The sequence below is a fragment of the Gavia stellata genome, chromosome 3, assembly GCF_030936135.1.
Source record: "Gavia stellata isolate bGavSte3 chromosome 3, bGavSte3.hap2, whole genome shotgun sequence".
NCBI lineage: Eukaryota > Metazoa > Chordata > Aves > Gaviiformes > Gaviidae > Gavia > Gavia stellata.
In genome coordinates, this window is record NC_082596.1 from 46,183,125 (window position 1) to 46,192,618 (window position 9,494).

At 40.2% G+C, this 9,494-nt stretch overlaps 1 protein-coding gene across 1 annotated transcript; it reads right to left on the reverse strand.

Annotated features, from left to right (window-relative positions):
* Window positions 1-5,668: 5,668 nt before the first annotated feature.
* PPDPFL (pancreatic progenitor cell differentiation and proliferation factor like) lies at window positions 5,669-7,354 on the reverse strand. The gene is made up of 4 exons (XM_009819510.2): window positions 7,300-7,354; window positions 6,291-6,380; window positions 6,109-6,208; window positions 5,669-5,681 (listed from the first exon to the last, which is right to left on the reverse strand). The coding sequence occupies exons 1-4, from the start codon at window positions 7,352-7,354 to the stop codon at window positions 5,669-5,671; spliced, it is 258 nt and encodes an 85-aa protein (XP_009817812.2).
* Window positions 7,355-9,494: the final 2,140 nt, after the last annotated feature.

The following is a 9,494-nucleotide window of genomic DNA, read 5'->3' on the forward strand; positions in this document are numbered from 1 at the left end:
TTTAGGCTGGATATTAGGAAAAATTTCTTTACTGAGAGAGTGGTGAGACACTGGAACAGGCTGCCCAGGGAAGTGGTGGAGTCGCCATCACTGGGGCTGTTTAAGGAATGTGTGGACGAGGCATTGTGGGACATGGTTTAATGGGCATGGTGGTGTTGGTTGATGGTTGGACTTGATGATCTTACAGGTCTTTTCCAGCCTTAGTGATTCTGTGATTTTGTGATTTGAGATATTAATCAATCTAGTCATTAAAATCCATTTTCAAGTGAATCAAGTTAAAGCATGAGGCTTAGGTTCCAAGATTTCAAACTGGCCAACATTTTTATGCCATCCCAAAACTGCACCATCACCTTTTTCCTTCTCACTTGGCTTACTTAGCAATAGTTTGTATGTCCTCACCCAATCTGAAATAAGTAAACTACGGAGTATGAAACATACTCTAAGAACCTGGCTTTTAGCTTTCACTCACAGAAGCAAAAAGTATATCTCCAGCTGCTTCCACCTATTGATACATCCCTATTGTGCTGAAATACTTCCTGAGGTCAGTATAGCTGGGAATTAAACAAAACGATAAACCTCTTTGGAAATCACCATCAAGATCCTCGAAGAGGAGGTGGAATCAGCACTTTAAAATTTTTTGCTTATTATTTGAGTCATGCATTCCTGACTAAGCCCTGAACTGCTGTTCACAGAGAAATTCACATTGGCAGCAGTGGGGAAGATCTTTAAAGGTGAGTGTGACCAACCACTGAAAATTTTACTAGGGTGTTTTATAGACTCTCCATCACTGACTAATTCAAAGTCAGGATGAGATGCTTTTTCACTTGTTGCAAAAAGAGCAACAGAAAAAAAAATGAAACAAAGTAAAACCTGAATAATGTCTTTTTAAAAAGTTATTCCCAGTACTGATGCATTTCTCCTGGACATTCTTGCCTCAGCCTGCCCAGGAGATGATCCCTGTAGCATGAATGATGTCCAGCCAGTCCTGTCAGACCTCTTCTGTTATGCTAGAGGCTGTACCTCGGTGCATCGCACAAACAGATGTAACATTTTTATCTTGCACCCAATATTGCTACTTCAGCTGAACAAGTAAGGTGAGATTATGGGTCCTGCTTTAGGGGTACAAATGAAAATTAATTTTATTGAAGCCAAAAATGGCGAAGTTTTAAGGAGATGTAGTGGCTGACACAGCTAAGAAAAGCAACAACCTTTTGAGTGTACAAGCCCTTTCTTTTCCTCTTATGAGTTGATCTAATAAAAATATTATATCTCTGTCCATATCATGTCCTGTCATCATGACTAAAAGCACTTTTATAATTCTATTTTTGAGAAAAAGTCACTCTATTGACTCTGAACATACCATTGAGTGTTGTAACCGGGAGCTCAGTCTTCTCTTTCTGTAAAAGGTTGGGAAACAATGATTTCTTTCTTTCTCTCAGTTTCTGAGAGAATAGAAGTGGAAAAAAAGAAAAAAAGATGCTTTTCCCCTGTCTTCCTCCCAATATACTGATCTGATTCTCTTCCCTATTAGTCATAGCCTCTTTCTATTACAAAGACCTATCTTCCAGTGATTACATACACTATATTTCACATCTGCTACTGCCAGAACAGCTTAAAATGGCATATGACGGAGAGCATGACAAGAGAAATCTGACAGAATTCCTCCATCACTGAGGAGTCAGCCAGGACACTGAACATGGTCATGGTTAAAATTTTCACAGTCACCAGATGTGAATGCAATAATCCGAGAAATGCTTTGCAAACCACATTAATCCTAATACAAATGGCTGAATGAACCCTGCTTCGGTTTTTCTTTGCAGAAGAGTTGAGAAGTGACAATAAGAGAGAGTCTGCTTTCAAGAAAAAATAATGCATGATTAGTTAACATAATGAAAAAAAGAGGTATTTGCACATATTTTAAAAATCAGAATGTTGTAGTATCACAAACAGAAATGACCCCTCCAAAGAAGTTGCAAATGAATGCTAAAGCACATTGTTTATGGGAGTTTTAATCACTGCACGTATTAGAAAAAAAATTACTTATTCCCAACAACTCAAATTTAGTTTGATTTGCTGTTTGATTTGCTGTTCATTTTTATACTGAAAACCTGTTTCTTATATGGGTTCATTCATCATTCTTGCTTTTACAGAAAAGACTAGTATACCAAAAAACCCCTCATTTCATAGCAATAGCTATAGTCCTTAAGGTTAATCGTTACTGTAGTCCATCCACAGTATGTAGTATGACAGTATTAAATGCGATGCTTTCATAAAGTCTCCTTAGCTCATATACAGGCAAGAAAAAAAATGCAACTTTATGGTACTTCTTCTAACCTGTAGCTACTTTGACATTGCAAAACAGAATTTGTAAGGCCATCACTCTAGTATACCTAATGTTTTAAATGTTGTCCTACCAGGATTCAAATTTTCAAACTACTTTAAAACAATATTCCCTAGCCATCTAAGAATAATTATATTGTGTCAATAAAGAACCAACTGCTATAATTAGGATGCTCATGTGATTTAAAAGTAAAAAAATCTCACTGAAAGTGGGAAGTTTTCTATGTTGAGCCAGTCTTGAATGTGGATATAAACTGAGACCCTTGTACTGAATTACTTGCCAAGAAACTGGAATGTTATTTCCAATGGTAGAATTAGTAGGAACAGCACTAAATGGGGAAAAATTACTTCAGCGTAATGAATTTCTCCCTCTAAATATACTCAACAGGAAGATTTCATCCTTCTTGAACCAAAACAAACAGTATAACAAGATCTGTCTTTAATTTTGACTCTTAAAATGAGATATTACTAGGACTGGTAGACTATGACTTAGGTTTTCCTTTTGGGAAAGAAGTGGAAACCCATTATTGAGTATCACTGCTATACGTGCATTTGAACAAAATAAAGTTTTTTCAAATCTATCTCTCCATTCCTAATTCGGTGACGATAGTTGGATCTAACTTAGTACTTACATGCTGACACGAGTCCTGTTTCAATACTTTCCAGATGAGTAACAATATACAGCTTAATTTCATCAAAATAAATCTCTACCTATAGCTCTTCTAACAGGAAAAAACAATTTTTTCTATTGCAATTAATCTTTGATCAAACATTTCTACCTGTCTTACCCAGACAGATATTAAAATCATATTATTTTCCTGGGTTTCCTATTCTAAGCTGCATTTAAGCTATACAAGTATAGTTAACCCTTCACATTTCTCTGAACTTCTCTTTAAATCATTTAAATTTTGGCTTTTCTCCTCCCACAGTTACATTATATTGACAATGAATTTAAGAATATTGACATTTCCTGATTACCGTGCTGTAACAAAACGCAGCCCTTTGATAGCAGCCACTTTAATGTCCCATTTACCCCTAACCTCTCAGGAGTTTGTCACAGCAATATTAGGCATTATTTAGTAGAGTTGATCCATTGCAAGGTAGCTATACTTTGAAGAACTGATACAAATAACTATGGGTTGGCAGGGGTACCGCTCCGGTGCACAGCAGATCACAGTAAAGGATGATGGGGATGGAGTGAGGGCACCTCCTCAGAACAGAGTTTTCCATCACCATGATGCCATTACAAAACCAAGTTCATAGAGCCTAAGCAGATGAACGCAAACAATATGCAGTCCCCCTTCTCTTGTTCTTCCAGACTTCGCCCCCTCAAAAACCAAGGGCAGGGGTTTTTTTTGTGGGTCTCCATAACTTATCAACTCTTTTGCCATGTTCTGCATCCCACTTTCTGACTACGTAAGGACAGAAGCAGCTTAAGCTCAGCGAACAACATGGAAGCTTGTCACTGCACCCTTCCAGTGTTTCCAAATCCTGTATTTCTCATACACGATAAAGGCTACAGCATTTCTTCCTTCTATGGCTTCAAGCATCTTCAAAGAGTGCCACAATCACCTTCTTGCAACTAGCAGTACAAGTCTTTTTCCTTTCCAACAAGTTGCAGAAAAAGGTGTTAGGGTCTTTTTCCATCTTACATTTTACCATTCCTTCTTCACCTCACATCAGACTTTAAAGTGGCTAAAGGAAGAATATGAAACAGACACAGTCTTCTGTGGGAATTTTAAATTTTACTAGTGCTCTACATCAAGAAAGAACAAAAACACCCACATCCCAAAACACCTAAAAAACCACCCACCAACCACACCACTGAACACCAGTTTGTTAGAGGCCAAAAATAAGTCAGACCAAATACTGATTAAATCTTTATTAATAAAAAACTTATATAGAATAGTTCATTCTGTACACTTAGAGAAAGGACAGTGATGAAACTACACAATAGAAGCAGAGTAAGATATGTAAAAAGTCAATTTAAGATTCCTGAAACTATGATTCCAGAATTGTGGTTTTTTTCTGTTGTCATGTGCCATGCATTTACAGTCTCCATCAAAGCTATAAGCTTCCTGAAGCAGTCACTTGACATACTTTGGAGTCCTATGCATAACCATGACAACCGTTAACCTATAATGAAAAAATGCTGGCTATATTAATGTTCGCTATTGTTAGTTCATCCAGTGATGGACAAAGGTCAGGTAGGTTTAATGACAGTACATCAAAAAGTTGCATAGATAATTTACAGAAATATCATCCAGCCAAATACTTGTTATTTTCTATGACCTCTGATGCATTTCAATCATACCCAGTAGAATAAACAGTCTGAAGTACTGCTTCGCAATGCTGAAGATCGGATAAAGCTATATCACAGCATCTTTCAAGAGCATGAATCATGACAAAGGTAGACTTGGTGATAACATTAATGTGATTATTTTGAGTTGAACACTTTGCCAGATCTAGCACATAATTAAGCTGACAGACAGCAGTTAATATTGATAGGATTAGTCACTTGAGAACAAGTAGCTCTTTAAGCTACAGCAAAGCAGGTGAGAGTAATCTAAAACAGAGCTAGGAGTATCAACTCTGATTAAGGTTGCACTTAGGCTTGGAAGATGTCAGCATCTGTTAGGATTACTGGTTTCTTGTCTCTCTTCTGTTCTGTCCTCAAACACCAACATATGTAGGTACAAATGAAAGTTATACCTGAGTATTTGAGGCTGGCATCTATGCACCCTGCTCAAAGAGACAAAAGTAATTCCTGTTTCTTCAGGTAATTGGGCTTTCTAAAAGCAAAGCTATTAACAAGCATTCTTGTAAACTTACTCCTGAAACTGGTACACAAATACTTGGTAGAAGACATGTACCATAGGGCAGTCCTACTCTGGACTGTCTATCTGAATCTTGCTTACATCAGTGTGACTGCCTATAGACTTGATATCTTAAAGGTAAAACTTAACAGTATCACCTATTACTAAGTCATTCAATACACCTGCTTCTCCTAAACCTACAATATCTTAGTTCTACTGTTATTTTTCTTTAACTATCCAAGTAAGTCATCAGGATATTTAATCCACGTAACTTCCATTAGAGAGACATCTCAAATTATAGCAACTCTGTAACGCCCAGGTAGGCCATGGACATGTCCGTTAAGCAATATCATTTAAGCTACCGACAAATATTTTGAAAAATCGCTTTTCCACTCTCCTAAAGTTTGTTTTCTTCTTGCAGCTGAACCCAGACATTAGGAAGATCCCAAGCCTCTTGGAAAAACAAGTCTGTACATAGTATCTCAGTCAATAAAGCCAGCATGCTGTCATATTCAACTGTTGGTACTGCAGGAATATATATGAAAAAGGTTATGAGTAGAATTATCATTATATTTTCCTCGAAGATATTTATGTGCCTGAGTATTTTTAATGCATTCATATTAGCTTTTTAACATGAAATAAAATGGGTAAACTGCATAAATGGGTGTGCAAGTGCTATGGGTAGAGGATTAAATAGATATCACTATAAATGTAGAACAGTAATAGTCACCAGCACCTGCTTAATGTGAAGTAGCATATGAGTTCATTTATCAAAATGAAAACATGGGAAGCTTCTATAGCCGTACACTTGCAGTATCTTTTACTTAAGCCATCAAAATAGCATTGCACCCCCCAGATTGTTTTAGCTGATTATGACTTGTTTACTAACACTTTTACCAAAAGGAAGATGAAATGAGTAGGTTATACCCATCATTGTAAAAACAGGACTCACCTGCTTGCTGATAGTGTTTTTCTGCCAACAGTTGGCGGAGATGGTTCACAATGGAAAAAGCTTTTTATCCACCAACATTTATCAATTAATTCAGGTAACCCTGCAAAAGGAGAAAGAGCCCGCACCATTAGACACTGGCTGAAAAACAAACTAGAATACTGTTTGAAAGAAGGGAACAATACCATGAAATGCTTTGTCCTGCTCTGTAATGTTCACAGCATCCGAACAGCAGGAGGAGCTGGAAGAAACACTGGATTCCGAGTTCTGTCTTGCTGTTCATGGAAAACAGAGACACACATAATGAAAAAATGCCTTGAGAGAGTACACTATTTCTATGCCAAGAATCTTTCAGACCTGCTGCTATCTTGGAGGAAGTAATCTAAAAGAGAAGTTTACTTAGCTACGAAGTATAACTTCTGTATTTTGTACACTATTCTACTACAGTTGTTTATATGAAGTTTTTACATAAGTTGATCTCTCAGTCTATTTACTCTTCACTTAAACACATACTGAGGTTCGTTTGCACAACTGTCACTGAAATCAGTGACAAATCTTATGATCATGTACAAATTCCTATCAAGACAAATGAGTCTGTTCTTGAACATTCAAGTCCAAAACAACTAACAACTAACTGCTATACTTCCCATTGTGATACAACTAAATACTACACTCTCACTAGTGTCCATCCTGTGTAGAGGGATCCTAATACACCAGATGTACTCTCAAACCAGTGACTATTTCACATATTTAGAAACAAAAATATCAGTTGATTTTGTGTTCTGTTTAAGCCTGCAAAGTAAAGATGAAGTACAGCTAGAAGCCAGGACTTGCTGGGCTAATGCTTTTTCTGTGTTGTGTTTTATAGTTTGAAAAAACAGTAAAAAGGATATTACATATCCCTAAAGAACAATTCTAAACAGAAAAAATAGATTAATAACCAGAAGCAGATGCTCATTAAAACTGAAGTTACTTGACATAATGAAAAACTCTCCAAGCAATTAAGAAATACCAGGCAAAAGCACCCTCTTGCCTCCAGCTCGTCTGGAAGTCACCTGAAGCAGTTTCCGATGTCATGAGGACACCTCCTCCACACAGCGCGCAGAGGGGCTCTGCCTCCCTCCTCCAGAGGACCCCCCGGGCCCGGGGAGGGGGGGGGAGGCGCGGGGCAGCTCCCGGCCCCTGAGCACTTACTTCTGTAGTACTGGTTCTTGGCCAGGAGGCAGCCGGCGGAGGGTACCGAGGCCATGGCAGCGGCGCGAGCGGGAAACCGCCTCCCTCCGGGAGGAGCCTGCAGGGGGAACGACGCGCTTTGCCGAGGGAGGCCGCGCCCGGCGGAGGAGAGCAGCCTGCACCCCCCGGCACCGCCGCAGCGGCCCCCCGGTCCCTGCCCGCCCCGCCCCCCGCCTCACCTGCGTCGACCCAGGGAAAGCAGCTGTCGGGAGGTAGGAACGGGACCGCGCTCCCTCAGCCGCACTGGCAGCCGGTACCGCCAACAGCCCGGGCCGCCCCTATATGGGCCGCGGCGGCGGGCGGCCCGCCCCGGGGGCGGTGGGGCGGGACGGGACGGGACGGGACGGGACGGGACGGGACCAGCCCAGCCCCCGGCACGCTGCCGCCCGGCCCCGGGCCCGGACAGCCCGCGGCGGGCCCAGAGTCCCCGTCTTGGTCCCCTCGGTCCCTCTTCCCGGGTGTCATCTCTGAGCACTTTTCTGGAGTGCATTAAGCGGGGACTAACTGCGGTGTTAGTTAGTTACTCTCCCCGGTGGGGAAGAGGAAGAGGGGGATGAAGCAGACAGGTACCTGTTTCAGTAGAGGTTTTAATTTTGTTTATAAATAATGCACAGTGCTATGCACATACACTAGAGAAAGTGAAGTCAAAGGAATGCTTTCCACTCTCACGGTAAAAAGTGAAACCTGTGATCATCTAAAGTCTTCGTAAAGTTAATACTAAGTCCCAGATCACCAAATAAGTTTTTTCTCCCCGTACATAAACGCACATCTCTCTCTATATTGTTGTAATCCTACCTCATGGCAAAACTTGTCCTACAGTGTGTTACCTAACCTTCCAGAGTTGTCAACAGAAAAAGTAAGAGAGTTTTGGCTGTTTGAATTACTCCTGCTCCACAAGGAAGTGTTTTATCATTGTTTTTCATAGCAGGAGTTGTGGGTAAGAACACAGCCATGTGTGGTGTGTGATACCGTGTTACTGCCACGTATCTCTGGCTCCTTGAGTAGTGCGTCCTCTCTCAAATGATAAGGACATAGTTCATAATAGCTCCTAGCATATTTGTAAGGATGTAAAGCGTACTGCAAGGAAAATGCCTGTAAAAGAATACTTACATAGCAGTTGTAACAGATAAGCATAGTGTATTTTCCTGGGCCTTTTTATTGACCTGAGTCAGAGTCTTGACAACATGGCGGTCTTTCCTGAGTAAAACCTTTGTCAAATCTACAAGGTTGACACAGAAAATACTTTGCAGCTAGGTTGGTACCAAGCATTAGCACCAGTTACCCTGTATGTTTATCTTGTTATGTAAAAAAGCACTGTAAGAGTAGAATATTTTACATAATTTTTTATACACCGTTCACAGCATATGTCCCTACCCACTGTTACAGCTCCTTGTTTATGGATACCTAAATGTAACTGAACTATTAGCTCATTGTATCAGTCACCTCTTTTCTGTCTTAATAATGAATCTCCATTTTGAGGCTTGTTACATTTTTGGGCAATAAACTTCTGCACCACCCATTTGCTTTTGCCACCGTAAATGCCCTCTGGGTACTCTGCTGAAGTCAGAACCATTCCCAAAAGAATGGAAGCTTCTCCCCAGAGCGCCGTAGAAAGTGCTCCTCTTGGGCCATGAGGGTGGGCATTTGTAGTGATAGCACTGTGTCCTAGACAGTGCTAGTAACATTATCATTTATTGTATCGCCATTCTCTTTCAGCTTTAAGATCCTGTTTTAATCTACGCAGAACTTTGTCAAGGCCATTACTTTGTCAGAAAACTGTTTAGGCTCTAACATGCCCATGGTCTAGGCATTGTATTTGGCAAGAAAGCAGACGTAGGTGGTTCTCTTGCGATCTACACAAATATCCATCCGTATTGGAGCCATGCCAAAACACTCTGGAGCTGCAGAACACCAGGTCTGTGAAACTTTAAATTGCTTCACAGCTGCATGCGTATTATTTTACTATATCATTTAGTGTACATAGTAATTTACCATTTTTTTTCCTGGAGCCCTGTTTCATGCATTGCACTGGAATAGAAAGTACTTAGTTAATGAGAAGTTTTCCACCGTTTCTCCCACTCAGTCTGGCATTATGTGCTATCTATTGTATTTTCTTCAAGCAGTGCTCTGAATACAGAACTACACATTTCACCAGT

Coding starts and splice junctions, on each gene's coding strand:
- PPDPFL (XM_009819510.2), bottom strand. CDS start 7,354: ATGGCCTCGGTACCCTCCGCCGGCTGCCTCCTGGCCAAGAACCAGTAC. Junction 6,381..7,299: donor CAAGAACCAGTACTACAGAA/GTAAGTGCTCAG, acceptor TTCCATGAACAG/CAAGACAGAACTCGGAATCC. Junction 6,209..6,290: donor GCAGGACAAAGCATTTCATG/GTATTGTTCCCT, acceptor CTCCTTTTGCAG/GGTTACCTGAATTAATTGAT.